Source organism: Sminthopsis crassicaudata, chromosome 4 (genome assembly GCF_048593235.1).
Source record: "Sminthopsis crassicaudata isolate SCR6 chromosome 4, ASM4859323v1, whole genome shotgun sequence".
NCBI lineage: Eukaryota > Metazoa > Chordata > Mammalia > Dasyuromorphia > Dasyuridae > Sminthopsis > Sminthopsis crassicaudata.
The window spans coordinates 253,455,666-253,480,955 of record NC_133620.1 but is presented as its reverse complement, the minus strand read 5'-3'; the positions used below and the strand labels follow the sequence as shown (position 1 = coordinate 253,480,955).

The following is a 25,290-nucleotide window of genomic DNA, read 5'->3' as shown; positions in this document are numbered from 1 at the left end:
ATATATTGCTCTATTGCCCATACAGAGTTTTGGATCACAGCCCCAAAGTGAAGAGGGAGACTAGCTCACTAAGAGTATGCATCTAATCATAGTTCTGGACAGAAAAAGTGTACTTGTCGTTGCTTACAGAATATATCACAGGTCAGGAGACTAGTAAACACACTTCTCCTTTGATCATATCATCTTGAAATAACTAAAAACTTATAGGTTCCAAGAATTATCTCTGCAAACAGCAGCACAAAAACCCTGATGCTTGGGACAATGTCCCCTCCATTCTGGGAGCAGAGTAAACATAAAATTAAAAGTTAAGAAATAGGCTGGGTCAGCTAGATGGCGCAGTGGATAGAACACCAGCCCTGAAGTCAGGAGGACCTGAGTTCAAATTTGGTCTTAAGACACTTAACACTTCCTAACTGTGTGACCCTGGGCAAGTTGCTTAACCTCAATTGTCTCAGGGGGGAAAAAAAAAGAAATAGGCTGGGAAAATGAATAAACAACAACAGCAAAAACTTATAGAAAGCTACTATAGTGACAGGTAAGTTCAAAACACAAACTTAGAAGAGGATAATGTAAAAATGATCAGATGTGACACCTCAAAGAAAATTGTGAATTGATTTTAGACCCCAAAAGATTACTTGGAAGAGCTCAAAAAGAATTTTAAAAATAAAAAAGGTAGAAGAAAAACTGGGGAAAGAAATGAGAATGATGCAAGAGAATCATGAAAAAAAGAAATACAAAATTAGCTGAAGAAAACTACTTAGGTAAAATTGGCAAAATAAAAAGGATTACAAGACTTTATTGAAAGAGTGGGCAACTGGGAACTTTTTATTGAAACAATAAAATAATATCAAACGAATGAAAAAGTAGAAGAAAACATAAAAAAGCAACTGATCTGAAAAATAGACTGAGAAGAGATAATTTAAGAATTACTAGACTACCTGAAAACCACGATCACAAAAAAAGCCTAGACATCAAATCTCAAGAAATTAAGAAACACTGCATAAAAATAAAATAGAAATGGAAAGAATCCACTGATTACCTAAAAGAGATTAAAAAAAAATGAAAACTCCCAGGAATATAGCCAAATTCCAAAGCTCCCAGACCAAGGGAAAAATACTGCCAGCAGCCAGAAGGAAACAGTTCATACACCATTAAGTCATAGCCAGGATAACACAAGATTTAGCAGCTTTACATGAAAACACACACACACACACACACACACACACACACACACACACACACACACACACGATTTTCTAAATTTGTATTCTGGAGGGTAAAGGAACAAGGATTACAACCAAAAATCATTTATATAGTGAAATATATTATATTTAGTGAAATAGAGGACTTTTAAGCATTACTGATCAAAAGACAAGAATTGAACAGAAAATTTGATTTTCAAATATAATATTCAAACATAAAAAATAAACAGAAAAGAGAAATCAAACAATTCAATAAAGTTAAACAATTTGTATTGCTACATGGGTAAATGATACTTGTTAACTCCTAAAAACTTGTCATTATTAGGGCACTTAGAAGAATATACTTAGACAGAAGGCACAGATAGGAGTGATAGGATGAATTAAAACAATACCCCAAAATAACAAGGGTTAAAATGGGGATTCATAGAAAAAGGGAGTAGAATAAATTATCACACACAAAATGGGGGAAAAAAGCTTTTACAGTGTGACAGACAGATTATGGGGTTGTGGCAGGCGATGCTTGAGTGTTACTTTGGAATTGGGTAAAAGAGGGAATCACAAACTCATTTGGATGTAGAACTCTTTCTTTCCTTTCAGGGAAATAAGAGGTGAGGCAAGGAGAGAGCTAGCAGGAGGCTGAGGGAAAGATAGTAATTTTAAATGTGAATGTGAATGGGAAGAAGTCACCCATAAAATGGAAGTGGATAGTAGAGTGCAAAAAAACTCCAGAATCCTACAGTATCTTATTTATAAAAAACGCACTTGAAGCAGAGAGAGATGCACAAAGTAAAGATAAAGGACAAGAGCAGAATGTCATGTTTCAGCTGAAGTTAAAAAAAAACAAAAAACAACAGGTGTAACAATTATGAACTCAGACAAAGCAAAAATAGATCTAATCTAGAGAAGCAAGGGAATTACATCTTGCTAAAAGATACCATAGACAATCCTACTTAAACATATGCAAAAAAGTAATATAGCCTTCAAATTTTTAAAGGAAAAGTTAAATTTTAGGAGGAAACATTGTAAAACTACATTAGTGGGGAAATCTCAGTTTTCTCTCAGGACTAGATAAAATTTAGCCAAACAATAGACAAGAAGTTAAAGAGAAAGTTAGGTATGATAAACCTCTAGAGAAAATTGGGTGGGAATGGAAAAAAGAATATCTTTTTTTTTTTTTTTTTTTTTTTTTTTTTAGTGTTACATGACTTACACAAAAATCAACTTATTACTTAGGGAAAGAGCAGGTCAGTGAATTAGGCATACAACTAATAAACTAAAAAGAATAATATTAAAATTCCCAATGAAATATCAAATTGGAAATCTTGAAAATCAAGAGTATTAAAGTTGTTGCAAGTAAAAATACCATTGAACTTATTAAGAAAAAATAGAAATAGATTTTATTATTTTTTAAAAAGCAGCTAATAGATAAATCATTGGTTTAATTTGATTTTAATAAAAGAAAACCATATTGCCGGTATGAAAAGGATTGTAACGTGCTCTCCTGGCAGTTACAATTACTAGCTTAATAACCGGTAGCGCACTCAAGAACAACCACGTGTAATCTTAAAAGCCTTTATTATACCTACTCACATAATGCCCTAACTGATGCCCTGACTTGTTGGTTCCTGAGTGAACACCTGGTCAGAAGACCCACGTGTTCACTACCAAAACCCTTACCTCTCTTGGCTATCCATCTTGGCTTGGCCACCCAGGCTGGGGAGCCAGGGTGAAGAGCACGAGGTTAAAGAGGACTGCCTGCTGCCTGCAGTGGGCTTACATAGGGCCTGTGAGGTCACACACAGCCAATCAGCGAGAGAGTCACCCATTACGAAGCTATCTCAATATGGCCAGGATCCCGCCCAAGGGCAGTCCTAATATCCACAGAAATTACTTCCGGGGCCTCAATCTCCCGATGGGCTGTGGCACCCATTTAAAGGCCCCTTACAATGGATGAATTCACCATCAATGAAATTAGAAGAATTAGTACCTATTTTGCCTAAATATATGCCAATCTATATATGATAATATAAGTGAAATAGATGAATTTTTGTTGTTCATTTGTTTTGGTCATGTCAAATTCTTTGTGACCTCATTTAGGGTTTTAGTTGCAAAGATACTTGAGTGGTTTGCTATTTCCTTTTCTCATTGGTTTTATAGATGAGGAAACAAGCAAACAGGGTTAAGTGAGTTGGCCAGGATCACATAGCTAGTAAATCTCTTAGGCCAGATTTGAATTCAGAAAGATGAGTATAACTCACTTCAAGCTGACATATCCATTGTGCATTTAGCTGCCCCATGCCATATTGCCCAGAACAAAAGGACAGCATTTAATCCCAACACTACATAAATGATATGTATATATATGTATACATATGTGTGTGTGTGTGTGTATATCTATATCTATCTATCTATCTATCTATCTATCTATCTATCTATCTATCTATCTATATAATACTATTAGGAAAGGAAAAATAGGCAAGGAAAGAATCCTACCAAATTTCTTATATGACATTCATGTAATTCATAAATCAAGAAGTAAAGCACAGACCACTTTAATGAATCTTAATGCAAAAATTTACAGTATAATAATAACAATTTATCACAAAAGTCAAATTATGACCAGGTAGGATTTAATTCACTGTATCAATAGGAAAATCAACAGAAATCTTATGATTAGCTAAATAGACATAGAAAAAGCTTTTAACAAAATAACATTTCTTTGGAAACTCTAGAAAGCCTAAATAGTGACATCTATTTAAAACTATCAGCAAGTATTTTCTGCACTAGGCATAAGCTAAAAACTTTGCAAATAATATCAAGGATAAAGTCAGGATGCCTTATTTACTGTTAATTCAGTATTATTTTACTTCTATAGAAATGCTACCTGTAGCAACAAGAGAAGAAAAATAAATTGAAGCTATTTAGGCAATAAGGAAAAAACTCCCGACTTTTTGCAGAAAGTATAGAATCCTAGAGAATCAACTAAGAAAGTAGTTAAAATAATAGCTAGCAAAATTACAGAATGTAAAATAAATGCACATAAACCATCATTTTTATATATAACCAATAAAGTTCAGCAGTAAGAGATTGGTTATTCTAAATGGAATTTCTATAAGACAATATAAAATGCTTGGGAGCCTACCTACTAAGACAAACATAGGAACTATATGAATACAATTACAAAACACAAATAAAGTTCAACCTAACAATGGAAAAAATATTACTCGTGGATAGGCCAACTCGATATAATAAAATTGACAATTCTGCCTCAACTAATTTACTTATTCAGTGTCATGTCAATCAAAGTACTATTTTGTATTTTAAAAAATCATAATTCATCTGGAAGAATAAAAACATTAAAGGAAGGAATGCATGAAAAAAAGATCTGTCTATTACAAAGTGGTAATCATCAAAACAGTTTAGTACTGGTTAAGATCAGTGGAATAGATTGGGTTAAATATGTAAAGATCCCCATTTGAGCGATAAGAACTCAGTATTTTACAGTAATTCCTCAGAAAACTGAAAAGCAGTTTGGCAGAAACTAGGGCTAGATCAGCATCTAACACTGTATGCTAAGGTAATGGTCAAAATGGACATATGATGTAGACATTTAGAAAAACACAGAATAGTGTGTCAGGACTATGGATAAAAGAATTTGTAACCAAAGAAGAGAGAAAGCATTACAGGATATAAATAATATTGATTACAATAAATTTAAAAGTTTTTGCATAAACAAAACTAATGTGGCCAAGATTAGAAAGAAAACAGAAAAGTGGATAAAATTTTGCCAGAAGTTCTTTCTGATAAAGGCCTTATTTTTCAAATGTGTAAAGAAATGAGGCAAATTTATATAAATACAAGTCACTGTCCAATTGATATGAAGAAATCAAAGATTATCTATAGTGATGAAAAAATTATTTTAAATCATTATAAGAAAAATGCATATTAAAACACTGAGGTACCACATCACGCTTCTTATATTGGCTAATATGATAGAAAAGGAAAATGACTTGCTGAAGGTGATACAGAAAAATTGGGCTACTGATTTATTGTTTGGTAGAATTGTGAACTAATCCATTCAGGAGGAGCAATTTGGAATTATGTCAAAAGGGCCATAAAACTTTGTATATCCTTTGACCCAGCAATAACAGTACTAAGTCTGTATCCCAAAGTGATTTTTAAAAATGAAAAAACTATATGTACACAAGTATTTATAGGGATTTTTTGTGGGGTCAAAGAATTGAAATTGAGAGGATACCCATCAATTAGGATATGGCTGAATAAGTTGTGGTTATATAATAATGATGGAATACTGTTGTGTTATACAAAGAAAAACCTGAGAAATCCTAGTCAAAAATATCATGAATCTAATCATCTTATTTCATAAAATAAGAAATTGATGCTCAGGGATACTCAAAATTCTTTGGATAGTAAGTGTTTTGAAGCTTTTTGAAGCTAATGTTTTTAATTCAGTACTATGTCATCTCCCAGTATACATTCTAGACAAACCCTGCAGGTGGACAATAAACTGGAGCCAGGATTGAATAAGAAGTGAACAGGCTGGATGCCCTTTGGAAATTTATTTAGTGCTTTTGATGACTTACTCTAGGGGAAATATCTTTGCATTGCCAGTATTCTTTCTTTGATGTCCTAGACCATTAAATTTTGGAACCATCCCTATTTTCCAGGATTCAAAATCTTGGATTTTCCAAGAAGCCAATAGAGTGATAATGTGGGTCTAAAACAGTTGCACAATCATGATAATAAACTGCACACAAGAAAAGGTGTTTAAAAGCAAAGTGATATATAATACAAAAGTTGAAGGGCTTTTTAATGTGTCAGGTAATGAACATTCATGTCCATTGCTACCTATATAATGTTGAGACCTCAAGGAAAGCCCCTTACTCTGTTACAAGGTTTCTTGTAGAGGATCCCTGGGAAGACACGGGTGAAATTAACACAGGATAAGATTTTGACATGTACCAGTGAACAATATATTCGGTAAGATTTTTGTCTTTAAATGTAGAAGGGATATAAGAAAGTGATGAAACTTGAAGGTAATTGCAAAGCTTGAGAGAATGGTGATGCCAGTGTCATATACATTAATTAGAAAGGGGATGATGAATGTATAACTGCTAAAGGAGCATGAATGATAAAAGTTAGGTGGGGTGAATGAGGAAATTTTCTTACAGCATTTGGCTGAATCCTTGTAATTGGCTAAATCCTTGTTATTAAGAGATCAAATATGGATTTCAAGAAAACATTAAAACAAAGTTTTGGAGCAGATCCTTTCTCCTACCTTCCCTTCCTCTCAAGATCCTAGAAGTGACATCTTTTTTTGTTTGTTTCTCTTAGTGCAAAGCATCATGCTTTACTTATGCTAGGCATCTATTATTTGTATAATTCTTGTGTTTTGTTTTCATCATTATTTATAATATATTCAGTTGAACAATTGAATTCAACAAATACTAGTTATATGTTGTTGTCTTCCATAGATAATCTTTTCTTTTTTGGGGGGGCTCTACTTTGCTCATCAACCTGTAGACTGGAAAGCCTAGACAGTCCTAGCTTGCTGTTCCTTTCTTAGGATGGTGATAGAAGACAAAGCTTTATCCATTGTTCTGTTTAACTCCATTGAGTTACTTACTTTCACTTTTACTCTTTAGCTTTAGAAGCCATGCTTGTGCAGGGGAAGAATTGGAATAAATCTGAGAACCAAAAAAAATAAATAAGCAAAATCGGGGAATGCCTAAATCAAAACTCATCAATATGTAGAAAGGAAAAGGATCAAAGGAAGATAAGAACTTCAGGGCTATTACTGCTATTTTTTCTCAGATAAAACTGAAAGCTTAAAAAGGCCCCAACTATTAGATTCAGCTTGTACTCTACCTCTTGGGGTTCTGAGGACAGTTAAGATCCTAAAGGGCCTTAGATGCTAGGCTTCTTCTAGTCCCTCAGTCGTACTTAGGACCATCAATATAGTAGTAGTATCACATATCTCTAGGACCTTTTTTTCCCCTTTTCTTTCTCTAAAAAGAGAACTGTCTTTAAAAGGAAGCCAGAGCAGATGCATAGAATTTATCCTCTGGGATTTTTATCAGGTATAAATAATCAAAGGATAGAAACAGAAAATGCAAGCCAAAAGACTTCAAAAGAATCCTGTACCTTCTGCTGCAATTAATCAGATCTCAAGGTTCAAATAGTCCTTTTTAGTAAAAATATAGTGTATATATACTTCAGTAGAAGCAATTCTGAAATTAATTAAAAAGCATTTCAGGAGAGTAAAAATGTTACAAATCACCAACAAGAATGTTAAAAGCAGTTGGCATGGAATCTCCAGGGCTCCCTGCTAAATTCCACTAAACTAATTTTATGCTCTTCTTACACAAAGGCTTACAATTTCAAATATCTTGGGGACAAAGTTATGACAAACTGCCTCATCCAGGGGGAAAAAAATAAAAAAAAAAAACTTTTTTAGCCTCTACTTATTCTTGGAAGGAAGAATGATGAGTCAAAAACAGAACCCCCAGCCTCTGGTATCTTTTCCAGGTACAAGCAAAAGGGGGTAGAAGCAAGAAGAGACCTTTCTGGCTTTTAATCCCTTTTTTATGGGATTAGTTAGGCCCCCTACAAAGAGGCCGAGGTTCCAGGCAAAGAGAGACCCTCTAGGCTCAAGGTACTGAGGGTAAAGAGAACGTTAATGGAGACATTTGCCCAAGTCCTTCTTAGCCTTCTGGCTCTTTTCAGTCTTCCTGTATCATTTCAACTTAATATCATCCTACCAGCTATATTTTTGTTTAACTGTGCCTTCTTATGGCTCTAGTCCTCAAAAAACTATTGTTTTTCCTATACATTTCTTTTTCTGATTGGGGTGTCTCAAGTAGTCACTGTCTTGAGGCTTACAACTTTATCCTTAAGTGTCTTTTGGTAGTTTTATCAAGTCCTTCTATTTCCTTCTTGTTTGCTGTTTTTTCTAGTCAGACATTAATTAAACATAGTGTCAGTTTGGAATTAAGAAGATCTGAGTTCAATTTCTACTTAGTAGCTAAGGAATTTGGAGCAAGTCATTTAATCTGAGACTCACTTTAATTTATAAAACAAGGAATTGTGAGACACAAATGAGATTATGCTTTTAAAATACTCTACACACTTTAAAAAGTGTTATATGTTACACTTATTTCTATTAAAATAAATTTGGTTATGAAGAAAAGAGACAATTTATTAAGCTTTTACCATGTGCCATGCATTTTGCTAAATCCTGGGGATATAAATGCAAGAAAACAACCCCTACTCGCATGGATTTTACATTCAGTAGAAAGAAAAACAAAAAAGGAGGCTGTACGGGTAGGTACGTATGTGGAATGAGTGGGATGGTGGTCAAGACCACTGGTAAAGAGGTATAAATATAAATTGAGCTGAAAATTAAGGGTATCTGGTTGGGGGTCCTCATAAAATGGTGATCCTGGCCAGAGAAGAATAATGAGAGTAGATTTTGAGATGGCAATATCTCAAGAAGAGCTGGACTGCTGATCAGAAAGTGGAAACAGTTTGAGAAGAAAGTTGAGCTGGGAGTACAAATTGAAATAACTGTCTTTTGTATTGGTTGTGATTTTAATTAAAGCACAAATTTATAAAGCATATGATGACTTTATCCCCCTAATGCTAAATTTTTTAAAAATTGCTTTTTACTCTCTAAATACATGCAAAGGAGGCAGCTAGGTGGCTTCAGTGAATAGAACACCAGCCCTGAAGTCAGGAGAACCCGAGTTCAAATCTGGTCTCACTTAACACTTCCTAGCTATGTGACCCTGGGCAAGTTACTTAATCCCAATTGCCTCAGCAAAAAACAAAACAAAAAAACATGCAAAGATAGTTTAACATTTACCCCTGCCAAACTCCTTGTTTCAAACCTTCTTCCTTCCCTTACCTCATCCCTTACCCAGACAGCAAAGTAATCCAGTGTATGCTAAACATGTGCATTTCTTCTACATACATTTCCATATTTATCATGCTGCTGTACTAACTTTTTTGGTTTTTTGCCTAGGCACTTGGGGGATTAAGTGTGACTTGCCCAGGGTCCCACAGCTAAAAAGTGTTAAGTGTCTGAGGCCAAATTTGGACCCAGGTCTTCCTGACTTCAGGGCTAGTGCTCTATCCACTACACCACCTAGCTGCCCCTGTTATACTAACTTTTAAATAAACATATTTTAAATAAACATTTGTGGTATATACTTACATAATAATTTGTAAAATTCCCTTAGTCCAAGACTTTGATGTTCTTTGAAGTACGAATTAAATGTTGAATTAAACAAGATAGTTATTATGAATTTCTCTTTTGGAGTTGCTATTTCCTTTTCAATTTTTTTTTTCCCATTGTTAATACTTTCAGATTTTATTTAAAAAAGTACTGAAAGGAGAGGTGACACCTGATCATCTCATCAGAATGAGTCCCGAAGAACTAGCTTCTAAAGAATTAGCTGCCTGGAGACGAAGAGAAAACAGACATGTAAGATTATGTGCATAGTTGTGTGTATATATATATATAAATATGCACACACCTATACTTTTTAGTTACTAAATATGGCGGGACTCTGTTTCCTGTTCTTTGACTCACTGTTCCACCTTCTTCCCTGTTTACTTAAAAACGATTTCCTTCCATCTCGAAACTGCACCTATTCTCATTTCCTGATTTTCAGAGTTTTAACTGCCTTTTTTTCATTCTTCTTCCAATTCTTCAATTACCAAATTTACTGATACTTTCACCTCTGTTCTCTTCTTATGATCCTGCCCAACTGTAACCCATATACTAATTTTCTTATGTTTCCATGACAAAAGCCTTGAAGTACTAAAATATTGTAGAAACAGAATTGTAAAGATGTGTAAAGATTTATGTCTGTTCCTCCCAGTCATCATCTGTATAGTGGTATTAAGAAATAAACCTAGGGCCGATTTTGAAGGGTAAAATACCTTAATTTGTTACATCATGCTTGTATACATACTTTCCTTTTTGTCTGTTATTCTGTCATCTTTGAAGCATAAAATCAGGAATAATGTTCCACCTTAAATATCTTCTCAATCTTCTCCTTTCCCCAAAATAACCCACAGTCATACATAAAATATTTTTTAACATTGAAATACTAGTAATGGCCTTTTGATTGCTTTAAGATCACAAATTAGCCTTTCACTCTAAAGTAGAGAGCAGTCTACACAGGAAAGTAGCTTCCACTTGCCTTTCAGTTTAATCCAGTACTTGCTTTGTTTATTTTTTGCTTTAAGTCAAATATGTTATACTTATCAAAATAAATGTAAATTGAAAAAAACAGGTAGGTGGAACTTCAAATAATGTTATACTTATCAAAGTAAATGTAAATTGGAAGAAACAGGTAGGTGGAATTACTTGATCTTTGGTATAGTCAAAGGAGAGAGGAGAGAGCAAAGTTGGCATTCACTTTTTAAATTTTCATCTCCTTTTCCCCATCCTGTGTAATATCATGGCAGGGAGAAGTGGATGTTGATAGCTGGGGATTCTCAGTGACTTCTGTCTCCCTTCTAATGCCTTTTCATCTCTATCCAAGTTTGGTCTACAGTTAATTTTGACTTGTACTAAGCAGTTTTATTTAGAGAAAATGTGTTCAATTTTTGAGAATTGAATGAATTTCTAACTTTGCTGGGATACTGATAATGTTCAGCTGAAATTGTATCTACTATGTCTTCTAGCCCCAAATTTGAAACTTGAAAACTAGTCTTAAATTAAAATCACCATTTCAGTTTGATTATCATTATATATACTGCCTTATTCCTTGGCCATTCACTTAAAAACATGATGGAACTCACATTTGAGTTTCTGGGTTTTTTTCCTTCTAAAAATTCTGAATGATGCATAACAGAAAATAATCATTTGTTCTGGAATCTCTTTCCATGTACCCTTGAAAAGCAAATAAATCATTTCCATCATTAATCTTCCTTTATCTATTTTGTCTAAGTTGATAAATTTCATAATTTATACATGAATTTATATAGCATAGTATTTAAATAGAAAAAACACTTAATTTGCAGACCATTGAGATGATTGAAAAGGAACAGAGGGAAGTAGAAAGGCGTCCAATCACAAAAATTACTCACAAAGGTGAAATAGAAATTGAAAGTGATGCTCCAATGAAAGAACAAGAAGAAACGCTGGAAATGCAGGTAATAACAAATATATCATACTTTCTAATATATGACATAGTAATTAATTTTAAAATAGATCATGTGATTATATTTGGAATAGGAAGAAATCTAACTTTTTATATTCCAACAATATATGAGCCATTTTGAGAGCTTAGTGTTTTTATTTATTTTTGCACATAGATTCTTTTTTAATTTCTTCAAGTTAGTTTCAAGAGAAGTTTAGATTTTTGCTACATTTCCCCCCCACACAACATTTGGTATTTCTTCAGAAAATTCCCTCTACTAATTCAGATTAGGAACTCTGCTTCATTTATATTTTTTTAAAGTCATATTTTGTAGTTATAATTGTGGATGACAAAATCTTTTTATTTTCTGAATAAAATATTCAAAATGTTCCTTGACTATTTCTATAAATTTGGGGCAGCATGGACAAGGCTAGAAGAAAACATCTTTTAGGAAGAAGTACTGAGTTAGAAGTTCTGCATGATTTTAATATCTGAAGGCAGTGGTATGGAATGAAGCTGGTTTTGCTTTCACTTTTCTTAGGAATCCACTACTATGAAGTCTGTCGAGAAAGTAGAAGATTTAGAAAAAGAAGAGGCTGACTCTTTGTCTAAAGATACCACAAGCCAACATAAAAATCATCTTTTTGATCTTAACTGCAAGATATGTATAGGTAAATTTGAAAATATGAAATGTCTTCTCTATGTGAAGATTATGATGTTGAATCACTGTTGGAAGAATAGTAGAGTCCTTGCTTTGCTGGTATTGCATTGCTCTGAGCCATACAAAATAAAAATGACTTACAGCCACTATTTATAGTGTCTTATAATTTACATTATGCTTTAAATTCATCTTTTCTTTGGAAACTTAAACTTTGTTTTTCTCTTCCTTCAAGATGTAACTCAAGTACCACTGTATACATTAAATATTTGCTAGTTTCCTAATTTTTAATTTAATTACTCTGCATTTATTTATATTTATTCTCTATGTACTTATATTTGTTCTCTATATACTTTTGTATTTATTCTCTATATATACTTTTAAATATGCGCTTCTCCTCCTCCCCCCATCATAGAAGTAAACTCTTTGCTATCCCCAGTACCTAGTATATTTCTTGGCTTAATAGATTTGTTGATTGATTTAGTGCTAAGCAGCTTTATTCTCATTTTATGGATGAAAAACAGAACCTGGGGTTGTAACTTTTTCATAGTCAAATAGTAAATTGCAGATTTGGAAATCTTACCTAGGGGTCAGAGGCAAATGCCTATCTATAAATAGACTTAAAAGTGTAATTTGTAGAAAGTTTTTGAGAGGCAACTAATTACTAAAATAAGAATTGATCTTAAGGCTTTAGTATTGCTGTCACACTCTTAAGACAACTGGTAGTGTAGGCAGTTATCAGCATCATGATTAAATAAATTAGAATGAGATGCTTGTGTGTTTATTAATGCTATGTTGTATTATTATTGTATTATTTCTTTACATTTTCTATCTTATTTGAGGCAAAAATAATCTGTTTGATAGCCTTGCCTTATCTATATTGAATTTGTTTGTTGATAATTTTGGGCTTTATTAGGGAACATAAAAAAGTTGTTACAGATTGAATGCGCCATTAGGAATTGTGAACAAATACAAAGAAAACTATTGTTTTGTTAGTATTAAAGCAATGAGTAGATTTTTGACTATGGAAAAACTAATATGGGTGAAGGGCTTACCTAGTATTTTAGATATTTAGAAAAATTCTTAAGCAGCAGTAATTATAGCTAGTATTGTGTTAATACAGTTTTTAAAGTGCTTTATTCAGAATCATATAGTAGGAATATAGTTTTGGGGAATTTATGGAAAAAAATTTATTTGCTATTTTAGAATATTCTTGGAATTTCAGAAAGAGTAAAAGTGAATAGATGAGAAGACAAATAATAAAATGATGAGAATTATAATTTTCAAGTTTGACAATATTTAATAATTAACATTGAAGCATAAATTAATATACTTTTCATAACTTTTAAAATTTTATTTTTGGTATCTTTGTTATATCTAATAGGCATTGTGATCTATTGGAAAGTGTACTAGAGTGGATTGGCTTCAGCGACTTACTGCATTTTTTGGAACTAATCTCTAAACCTCTGTGGTTCTCAATTTCCTTTCATAAAATGAAGGAATTGGACTCATTGATCTCCAAGCCCCCTTGTAACTCAGAACATCTTAAATGTATTCTTTCTAATATATCTTTAAAATTATTTCAAAAAGTGATGCAATTTTGTTACATAGTTCTATAGTCCCCAGAATGAGTGAATTCATTGCTTGTCTTTCTTGAATTTTCTGCATATATAAAATATTTATGATATAAAATTGTTAATTATTTTTAAAGTATGTTAATGATAAAGCCAATTCACTTTAAAATATAATAAAGGTTATAGGATCTATTTCTTTTTAAAATTTTCTCAAGATTGTGTTTATTTGACAATTTGACAATTGTAGTGAGGACTCTGTAGCAATAGTGCATGTTCCAGTATTAAAATATTTAGGCTTTCAGCAGCTGTAAAGAGTGGAAGATTGAGTTCTTAAGAAGCCTGCCAGGACTATTGGCTCATTTCCTTCTCTCTCACTTCTTCATATAGTAGCATTTATTCTTTATTCTTAGTATTATGTCCCATTGAGGAAGTAGGTGTCGATCCTTTAATTATCTTTTTTTTTTTTTCAGAATGAATAAAATTAATTAATAGAATTAATAAAAATTGTTTCAGAAGTAAATTTTTAACTTTTTATATTTCTCTAGGTCGAATGGCACCACCAGCTGATGACCTTTCTCCCAAAAAGGTGAAGGTGGCTGTTGGTGTAGCTAGGAAACATTCAGACAATGAAGCAGAAAACATAGCTGATGCATTGTCTTCAACATCAAATATTTTGGGTTCAGAATTCTTTGATGAAGAGAAGCAAGAATCCCCAAAATCAACATTTTCTCCTGCTCCTCGGTAAATTTCTTTGTTGAAAAACTGAATCATGAAGTTTTAAGTCGTTTTGCAGACAGGAAAATGAATTTAGAATTTTTTGGGCCATAAACACAATTGGGAGAAAACAACACTCTTTGAGAAGATATTTGCATATAGGAGTAAACAGAGCCATAAATTTTAAATGAATAATTGCATGATGGTCTAAAAGTGACAGGTCACTTAAAAGCTGCTTGCTTTCTTGGAGTCATAAAAGGTAAAAAAAGAAAATTACTAAAGTGTTACTGGTCTCAGTTTGTAAAATGAAAATTTATAATGCTTAATCAAAAGGATACATAAAGAATTAAAGAAATAACCTTTTTTTCCCTGTATTCAAATAATGATCTCAGATGATCAAAAAGAAATTTTGCTTAATATCGGACTCCTTTTCTTGATGTGATTTTTTTTTTTCCCCCCTCCCCCCCTCCCCTAGTCCTGAGATGCCTGGTGCTGTTGAAGTTGAATCTACTTTCTTGGCTCGATTGAACTTTATTTGGAAAGGTTTTATCAACATGCCTTCTGTAGCAAAGTTTGTTATCAAAGCCTATCCTGTGTCTGGATCACCTGAATATTTAACAGAGGTATTGTAAATTTTGGGTTATGTTATTGTTCAGAGTCTATATATTTTAAGGAAAGCAAAATTCATTTTTAAAAAACTTAATTATATTGCAAATTTGGAAGTAGGACACTTAATATTACTTAGAGAAATGGAGCAGAATTATAATAAATACTGTGTGGTAAAATGTTAGATTAAAATAACATTAATATAATATGCATATCATTCTGAAGTACTTTTTCCTATTAAAGTAATCTAAAGACTTACTTGTCTAGACATCACCTAATTTATTTTTCTCATTTTAAAGATAAGGAAATTGAAGCCACTTGTCCAAGGTCATTCAGGTTGCTGTTTTCACTGTATCTCTTGATTGTCTGAGAAACTAGGGATCTTGCTAGAACATATTTGGAGAAACTCTTTATTTTCTTGTGCAAAAATTAATTGTAATTAAGTATATTTTCTTTTTTTCTTCCTGAGGCTGGGGTTAAGTGACTTGCCCAGGTTCATACAGCTAGGAAGTGTTAAGTGTCTGAGACCGGATTTAAACTCTGGTCCTCCTGAATTCAAGGCTGGTGCTCTATCCACTGTGCCACCTAGCTGCCCCGTAATTAGGTATATTTTCAAAGGTTTGTTCAAGAAACTAGAAAATATATTGCTTGAGTCATTTTTTTGTCCTTGAGATTATCATACAGATTTTTGTGTGTGCATGTGAACAAAAGTTACATAACCTGTGATTTAATTTTTGTTTATATGCATAATATATCTTCAGATATACATATATATATATATATATATATATATATATATATATATACATATATATATATATATATATATATATATATACACACACACACATATATGTATTAATAAAGCATCATTATTTATGTCTTAGATTGAGACCAAAAAGAGATAGTAATGGATAGCTTTTAAAAAATATTTCCATTAGTAGAGGAGCAAATCAGTTCAGAAGACATTGTACAAGACAGTAAGGAGAAAAGATGAAAAATGATACAGACCTAATCTTCAAGGAGCTGCCTGACAGGGAATATGAAATGCATTTGAGTATGATGAAATGTATAATGTAGTAAGTAAAATATAGTTCTATCAAAAATTTTGAGGAGGAGGAGGAGGCTGGGTACAGAAATAGGAAAAAAGGTTCTGGAGGGAGGTAATACCCCAGCTGGATTTGAAGGAAATGGAAAACCATTCCATTATCTTTGCAAAGGAAACCCCAAATGGGGTCATGAAAGTTGCACATGAACTGACTAAACCACAACAAAAAAACAAATGGGATTAATTGGAGGAGGGACATTAGAAGGCAGTTTAAAATGTTGTAGATTGACTCCAGAGAAATTAAGTAACTCTTTCTTGAGTTTTTGGTAGTGAAGAGCAGTAATTTAAGGAGGTGGAACGGCAAAGGAGATAGTTTTTAGGCTAAAAGAAGTCTTGAGCCTCAATGTAGGAAAAATAGAGTTGAGTATAAAGAAAACAAGAAATTAAAGAGGAAGAGAGAGACTAATTGTGCTGGGAGATTAAAAGTACTTGGCATTGGCAATAAGAAACTATTTCTGACATCTCAGAGGATAGTGCCACAAGTTTTAAAGGCACTCAGATTTTGGTTTGAAATAACGTGCTTTTCTTTAGAACAGAATTTTTTTAAAAAATTAGAAATGCATTATAGCTCAACTTCAAATTTAAGTAAAAATTCTGTGTCAACAAGCCAAATTTTCTTTCTCATATTCAGTTGGTACTAAGTGAAGAGAACTGGGGATTTTCTTTGAATATCTGATATCTGCTGTGACTTTTACATATATACAGAACTCAAGGCTAGTTTTCACAGAATTAGGAGAAGATAATGGGCAGAAACAAAGAGGGGCATGGAAAGAAATTTAGTTGAAAGATTTTGCTTAAAAGTTTAAAGTATTTAAAATTGCAAAAGGACTTAAAATCAAGATTTATTAGAATTGATCAAATGGAAGGAAATGGCAGTTCTATTTTTCAGATACTGAAAAGAGAATAAGTACAAGAGAAGCTGATTATTTTCTTCATTAGAACTACCCAAAAAGTATGTTATTTAAAAGTTGTGAATTGAAAGTGAGATTTGTCAGATTTCATTTTCACCTCTTTTAAAAATTTGTATATTATATTGCTTAATTCCTCAATACTTCATTTTTTCCATATTTACTTTGTTTAATTTAGTTATCTGCCTAGATAGATATAAATCTAGAGCACACTGAGTTTGTGTTGTGGGCTGTATTTGCCTTACTCACAAGGAGAAACCTTGGAGAGTTGAGGATACCCAACCTAGAGCAGTCACATAAAATGCACTAAAGAAACTACAGTTGCTGTGGCAATCAGATTAAATATATGAAGGGTATAGGAAAGAAACAAATCATTGCAGAATATGATATATGAAAATTAAAATTTTTTGATGGCTTTTTGTACTTTCTATGTATGAAAGGATATCTATTAATTGTATATCAGGTTAAATGCCCTCATGTTTATTAATAAAGATTCTATGTGCCATCCTACTGCATCTCTCAGGAAAGTTGTGTTTATTAGAAAGTTAACCTTCAATCCAGGACATATTAAATAGGTTTCCTTTCCAGATTAATTTATAAGGCTCTTTTGATTTTGGAAAGTTTTTTTTTTTTTTTTGCCTTTTTCCTGAGATATTATTTCCATGTGGTTGCTTTATATTACTCCTCTTTCTTTCAACTGGGAGAGGGGAGAACTTCTATTAACTAGATTTACCATTATACTAATTAATTATATGATTAATATATAATTTAAGATACATGTAAATATCTTGATTTAGAATTTGCTTTGCACAAATAAATCTCATTGGAAGAAGAATTGATTACCTGATTTCTTTACAACAGGATCTACCAGATAGTATTCAAGTAGGTGGTAGGATATCACCTCAAACTGTTTGGGATTATGTGGAGAAAATAAAAGCCTCAGGAACTAAGGTAAGGTATACTTTACTAAGGTAAGATATATTTTAATGTTGTCAACTATGGAAATAAAATATGGAACTACATGATACCTATGTATGTGTCAGGTGAAAAAGTGACTCTGCATTTGTGGGGTTGAAAGATGAATAACAGCAATTCTACTCTTGTCTAGAGCCATACTACCACTCCATTTTGGCGAACAGCTGAGTAGAGAATGCTGTTGTAAAGATATCATCAAATTTTTGATATGTGTTAAGAGTTAAGCTGTCACAGTGAAGAGACCAAAAGAGCCAAGAAACCACCTCAGCCAGCAAATACTTCATTTCCTTGTCAGGTAGAGAGAGATGACAGCCAAAGTATCACAAATTTAGAATATAAAATTTGTATAATCTAACAGAAAACGGCAATGGAAGATTATGAGTAGAATGTTTTATAAACCTGTGATAAGCAATAAAAGGGGAAAAAAAACAAAGTTTGTTCAAATCTGGCAAGATACTCATTGAAAACAAATTATTCTGAGGGCATTTACAGACAAAACCAGAAAACACCTGTCTTGATGCCTATTGTAAATTTTTTCATAACTTCTTATGACTTCATTAAATTATAAAACAGCTTGGATTCTTAACATTCCTCTGGATACTACATAAGGAAATATAAATGGAACTTAAGAAAACAAGGCTAGAGGATAAAAAAGATTTTGATTCAGTCTATCAAAATGGTTCCTTAAGTGCTCTTATCTATCAAGGTATTTTTTACATATGTCAGCAACATTTACTGGTGTAAAACTGGCAAATGTATGCTCACAAGAATTTTTGGCATGGTATATTCAAATGAGAGGTTTATTATAAAGATATGTAAACTTGGAAGATAAAAAACACATCTCTGTTAACTTCTTAATGAAACTTGCTGTCCTCTGATTTGAATTTAAATTTAATTTAAAAAATTAAAAAAAAAAAACAACTAAAAATTTTATCCTAAGGAGGCAATAGAGACCAGACTGCCAAAGAAGTGCCTGAAATATAAAAAAGGTTAAGAACTCTTGGTAAAGATGGAAGAGCAATTCCTTATAGATATTTGGGTCTTCCAGATGTTCCTGTTGCTAGATGATATGGAGATCACATTGAAATCAAGAATGTTTCAGAGGCTCTTAGTTGAGTTCCATAATTACTCAAAGGAATTTAGTCTTACTATGTACCAAGAGAAACTGAATGGGAGTATTTGTATAAGGATGGGTTGAATTCATGGATTTTTTTTCTAACTCTACCACACATCTCCAAGCAACAGACTTATTTTTTGATCATTTGTATTTATCATAAAATGGTTTCATCATGGAATTCCATTGTCCCTGAAGATATAAAATCATGGGTACATGTAGACTTGGGTAGGCATGAAAATATTACCAGCAAACAGTTATGAAGGATTTTATCAGATAGGTATATGACTGTAATAGGGGCTGATAATCTATCATGAGAAAGCCCATAAACACCATTACTATCCACACAATCCATCTGGTTTATCAAAAGATTAAGAAGCACCTCCCAGAATGGAAAGTTTATGGAAAGAATTGGGCTAAAGTTACATGGAATAAGAAAGTATTGAGGTGGTATGATCTCCGTAGTTTGAGAAAGAACCCACATTGATAATATCATAAATACGTTGTATTATTAATGGAGAAAAATATAAATTAGCTGAAATGGGCTTCTGATAACATTAGAAAAATAAAAGGTCTTGAAAAGTATTGCAGTTTGAAACAAGAGCTAAGAGAATATTGAACTGGTCACATGAAATTTAATGGAGGAAAATGAAAATCCTAAACTTGGATTCTATAAAACATATCTGTAAGTATATGATGATAAAGGTATGAAAGAAAGATCTTGAGATTTTTGGTACAAATCTTTAGTTACAGTACACTAGAACAGCCAATAAAAAGCTAAATTGGTATAGCATTCAAAGCTAGAGAGAATGATTTTGTGTTCTTTTATTATCTAGAATGTTTTGTTTCCACATTTTAGAAAGCACATGTTTAAACCGGAGAGTGATAACCAGGATTCCTTATGGACATAATAAATGAGTATCAATCAATTAAAGCCATTTGGGATGTTTTAACCTGAAAGAAAAAAAAAAAAGAACTCTGGGGATATAACTGTCATGTTTTTGAAGGATTGTCTTATCAAGAAGTGAATTTAGGGTTGATATAAGATAAACTTGCTAATAAGTAGTATATAAAAATGAGTCCATATCATGAAATATTAGGGTCCCCTTATTTTGATGTCTTCTAAAAAATACTAGATGACTTTTTATCTCGAGGAAAAAAATTACTGCTTTTCTTTTCTTTTCTTTTTTTTTCTGAGGCAATTGGAGATAAGTGACTTTCCCAGGGTCACACATCTGGGAAATGTTAAATGTCTGAGGCCACATTTAAATTTAGGTCCTCCTGACTTCAGGGCTGATCCTCTATCCACTGCACCATCTAGCAGCCCCCAAAATTTTGGACTAGTTGACTCTCAGAATTTATGATTCTAAGTTAATAAATTGATAAATCAGATTAATGATACTTATTTTCCTATGAATATTTGAATGATGGCTCAGTTGTGTCTTGCTTGCAAATCTTAAACTTTGAAAGTGTTCATAATTTGGTATAAAAATTTTAACATACAACTTTTGGGTATATATTATAATTCATATATTAAATTTGGTTCTCCCAAATTGTAATGACAAATTATATGCAAAAGAACCTATATGAAATTGTCATATAATTACTATACTACCATTCAAAGTAACACTTCTCTTTCTGAACCATGGTTGAGAACTTAGGAAGAAAGAAATCTGAGTAGCCAGAATAGATTTCACAGTCATTATACTATGTTCATAGCGCTTGCCTAACTTTACAAATCATGATGGATTATAGCCAGCAAATTAATTTGGTTGTAGGGGAGGGAAAAAGATAATGAAAACACATTGTGATAGAGCTAAAAGTAAGGAATAGTATTAAGTTAGCATCCCTTCAATGCAGAAATCCTACCAAACTGGCCTTTAGGTGACTTGGATTTTAGTCTTGTCCTCTGATTTTAGTAACCTTATCTCTATGGGTCATTTTGCTTATGTGTATAAGATAATGACCTAGATAATTTATAAGATCTCTTACATATGTACAGTTTTTTGGCAAAAGAGAAGAAACTTATCCATGCATTGAGACCTGTCAGTTACAAAGAATTCAAAAGCTTGACTAGTGGTACAAAAAGAATTAATCCCGTTATAATTTAGTGATTCCTTAGGACTGTAGTGTTTTTTCTTCATTATACATACAAAAACCAATTTTGAATCCTACTTTTATAGCCTTGGACATACTTGTTCTTCTTGAGTCTCAATTTACTCATCTGTAAAATTGAGGGTGTTGTATTGGAATAAATAGCTAAAGGTCCCTTTTGTCTCTGAATGTGTGACTGTATGATGATTTCTAAAAAGTTCTTTCCACCACTAAAACTGTGATTTATAGTGATGACTTTGTGTTTTCAGGATTAGGTAAAATATGCTTCATTGGTCAGTTGAAGGGATCAGGACCTGTGATTTAATTTTTGTTTTGCGACTTTTCTACCTAGAAAGAATCTTTATATATTTGAGGTGGGACTGAGATCACAAATTTAGAGCTAGAAGGAACCACAAGAAGCCATTTAAATCCACATTTTACAGATAAAGAAATTGAAGCTTAAAGTGATTGTGATTTGCCCCAAATTTTTCTGATCCTGAAGCCAGTTCTCTCCTTTACTATGCCCTATAAAAAGTATAGAACATGTGAAAAGTATGTGCATAAACACATTTAAATAATCTCTACCTAATTAAAATGTGTTAAAGTTTTCTAAGTAGCTGAAGTATATACATTTTAATTATCTAGAAAATTTCATTTATGTGTAGCACCTAATTCCTTGACAAATGCTTGATAAATTAAACATTAATATAATTCTTAAACATTAACTCTCTACAGGGATATGGAAGGAATTTGTACTAGTTAAAATATATGTTTAAAGAATAAATGAGATTTACAAAATCTTTATGAAATGAAATTGTTTTAAATATTGCTTTTATATAGGGGTAAACATTTGTTTTTTGTTTTTGTTTTTGTTTTTTAACCAGGAAATTTGTGTGGTTCGTTTTACACCAGTGACTGAAGAAGATCAAATTTCTTACACATTATTGTTTGCATACTTCAGTAGCAGAAAGCGCTATGGTGTAGCTGCTAATAACATGAAGCAGGTTAAAGATATGTACCTTATTCCTTTGGGTGCCTCTGATAAAATTCCACACCCTCTTGTGCCTTTTGATGGACCTGGTAGGTATACAGATTAATAATTAGTTATAATTAAAATTAAGGTTATCTTTTGGTCAGACTACTTTCTTATAGTATCTTTTCTTTCTGTAAATCTCTGTACCTAAAGCTAACTTAAGACAAGTTTTAAAAAGATTAAATGCAAAAACAAACAAGGTGTTAATTTTTTATCTGAAATGAAATATTTATTAAAATGTTTATACTGATTTATGTTTTCATTTTTTTACAGGCCTTGAACTACATAGACCTAATCTGTTATTGGGCTTGATTATCCGTCAGAAAATGAAGAGGCAGTTTACTGCTAGTAGTAGTACTAGTCATGTAGATGAGACTCCTGAAAGTATCCCAATGACCTTGCCCCCTGATAAAAAAATTAAAATAGAAATTTCTAATGAGGAAGAGCCAGAGGAAGAAAATGATTTTTTTAATTCTTTTACAACTGTATTACATAAACAGAGAAACAAGCCTCAGCAGGCTTCTCAGGAAGAAATTCCAGCTACAATGGAACCTATAGTAGAGTTGCTTAAACAAGAACCTCCCAAACCTCTAAGATTTCTTCCTGGTGTGTTGATAGGCTGGGAAAATCAACCTTCCACTATTGACTTAGCAAATAAACCACTACCGGTGGATGACATACTTCAAAGCCTTTTAGGTACCACTAGTCAAGTACAGGAACAGACTAAGTCAGCAGTGGAACCAAGTGCTTCTGAAGAAATACCTTTAATGATTGAACAAATGAGCTCAAAAGAAGAAAAAGTAGATGGGTTGGACATAGCTGCTGGTGAAGTAGATGATACAAAGATAAAAGTGAATGACCCACCAAAATCTGCAGAAAATTCAGTAATGGTAGAAGATATGCCAGTAGTGGGAACCTCTGTGCAATTATCAGGAACTTTGCCAGGTCTCACTCTTAAAGGAAAACCACCAGATGTTTCTACTGAAGCATTTTTAACAAATTTATCTATTCAATCACAGATTGAAGAAACTGAAGAGGGTAAAGAACGAGTATCAAAAAAACAGGATCAAGAAAATGCTTTACAAGAAAACAAGACTTTAAATACCAGTTCTCCCACTGCATCTAATGGAGGAAAAGGAAATGGAGATAACATTGGTATAAGCCCTGAAAATATGACTGCTAATACATCCAGGTCCCCACAATTCATTAATCTTAAAAGGGATCCTAGACAGGCAGCTGGACGAAATCAGCAGATAACTTTGGACAACAAAGAAGGGGATAGTAGCAGAAATGAAGAAAAAAAAAACATACCTAGTCAGTCATATGACAAAGAACATACTGGAATGATATTAATCCAGCCCACAGATCTAGAGGAAAAACAGACTTCTGTAGAAAAAGACTCACATTTTCAGCAGAGCAATGATTCAAAGTGTGAGGATCAGCAGATAACACCTTCATTAGAAAATGCACATACTACTCAAGCAGAGGACACAAAACATTTACAGGATGAGTCTTCAATGCAAAATATTGAAACTGTACATACATTTCGAAGGGGGCCAGCAGCAACAGCTTCATCTCATTTTGAAGCAGGAAACACATCTCAACCTGAATTTAATTCTAAAGCCACCAACTTCACTTCAAAAAGTATGAGCCCTGGATCAAGTGGAAACTTTTCACCTGTTAGGCTCCAGCAACACAACTTTCATCCTAAATCTAGTCCCCCTGGCTTTCCATTTCCAGGACCTCCTGCTTTTCCTCCACAAAGTATGTTTGGATATCCACCACATTTGCCACCTCCATTGCTTCCTCCTCCAGGCTTTGGTTTTGCTCAGAATCCTATGATGCCTTGGCCACCTATTGTTCATTTACCAGGTCAACCTCAACATTTCATGGGCCCTCATGCACAAGCATCAAGGTTTTCAGGTCCACAAAACTTTTACCCTGTTAAAGATAGTCGGAGACCGGAGAGGCGTCATAGTGATCCCTGGGGCAGACAAGATCAACAGCAGTTGGATAGACCATTTAGCAGGGGAAAAGGTGACCAGCAGAGATTTTATGGTGACTCACACCACCTAAAGAGAGAGAGACATGAAAAAGAATGGGAACAGGACTCTGAAAGACACAGACGTAGAGACAGAAACCAAGATAAAGAGAGAGACAGGAAAAGCAGGGAAGAAGGGCACAAAGACCAAGAGAGGTCACGGTTATCACACGGAGATCGAGGATCAGATGGAAAATCAAATAGAGATAATAGGAATGTAGAGAAGAAACCAGATAAACCTAAAAATGAAGACCATGAAAAGGACAAAGAACGGGAGAAAAGTAGGCATAGTGAAAAAGACAGGGACAGACACCACAAAGATAGGGACCACATTGACAGAGCTAAAAGCAAAAGGTAAAAGATGCAGGCTATTTCAAAATCGCATTTAAATAACTGTTGTATGGTTCGTCTAAAGATTTTGTAAGAATGCCTGCTAGGATTGTGCCATCTTTTTAAAATTCAGTGTTGGTGTTTTGGAGAAATGTCCGTGTTTTGGTACAAGCTCTATGTACCAATGCTTATCATCCTTTACAGCATACCAACTGTTCCTAAGTGTAGGAGTTTAATATTTTTCAAAAGTTTTACATTGCTGTATATTCAAAGATTTCTTTTATTAATATGCAATAAAGGCTTAGAAATTTTAGTTTTTTTCCATAATTGGCAAATTTGGTTATATATGGAATATACTGCCTCATATGAATGTCCTTCAAGATGATTAATTCTTTAGGGCAAAGTTCACTGTAAGTTTGTTTTAAAATTGCACTGTTTTTAAAGGAAGATTGTAGAAGAGTTTAAAAGTCCAAACTGAATTTTATTAATCAGATACTAATAATTTAGCTGAGCATTTTGACAAGCCTTTGGAAGCCCAAGCAGTACATTTATTGCTTTAAACTGCACTTGTTTAATAAGACATTTTTAATGCCATAAACTACAGCTTTGTAGTAGACCATTATTTTCCCTTTTGGCTCTTCAGAAACTTGAATACTTAAGCTTGTACATGATCTTGTGTTTTGCTATCCTTTTTACTGTAAAATGTAAATATTTTAAGGGATATTTTGATTCTTAATCTGATAAAGTTTTCTCACTTA

At 32.9% G+C, this 25,290-nt stretch overlaps 1 protein-coding gene across 4 annotated transcripts in view; it reads left to right on the top strand.

Moving 5' to 3' along the window:
• The window catches only part of PHF3 (PHD finger protein 3), a 106,754-nt gene extending 81,464 nt beyond the window's left edge, over positions 1-25,290 (top strand). For all 4 annotated transcript variants that reach the window (XM_074310590.1, XM_074310589.1, XM_074310592.1 and 1 more), the window contains 8 exons: positions 9,592-9,708; positions 11,259-11,390; positions 11,919-12,048; positions 14,155-14,350; positions 14,799-14,946; positions 17,807-17,896; positions 22,013-22,208; positions 22,435-25,290. In XM_074310590.1, coding sequence (XP_074166691.1) covers positions 9,592-9,708; positions 11,259-11,390; positions 11,919-12,048; positions 14,155-14,350; positions 14,799-14,946; positions 17,807-17,896; positions 22,013-22,208; positions 22,435-24,560 — 3,135 coding nt within the window. In that variant the 3' untranslated portion in view covers positions 24,561-25,290. The remainder of the gene's footprint in view (positions 1-9,591; positions 9,709-11,258; positions 11,391-11,918; positions 12,049-14,154; positions 14,351-14,798; positions 14,947-17,806; positions 17,897-22,012; positions 22,209-22,434) is intronic.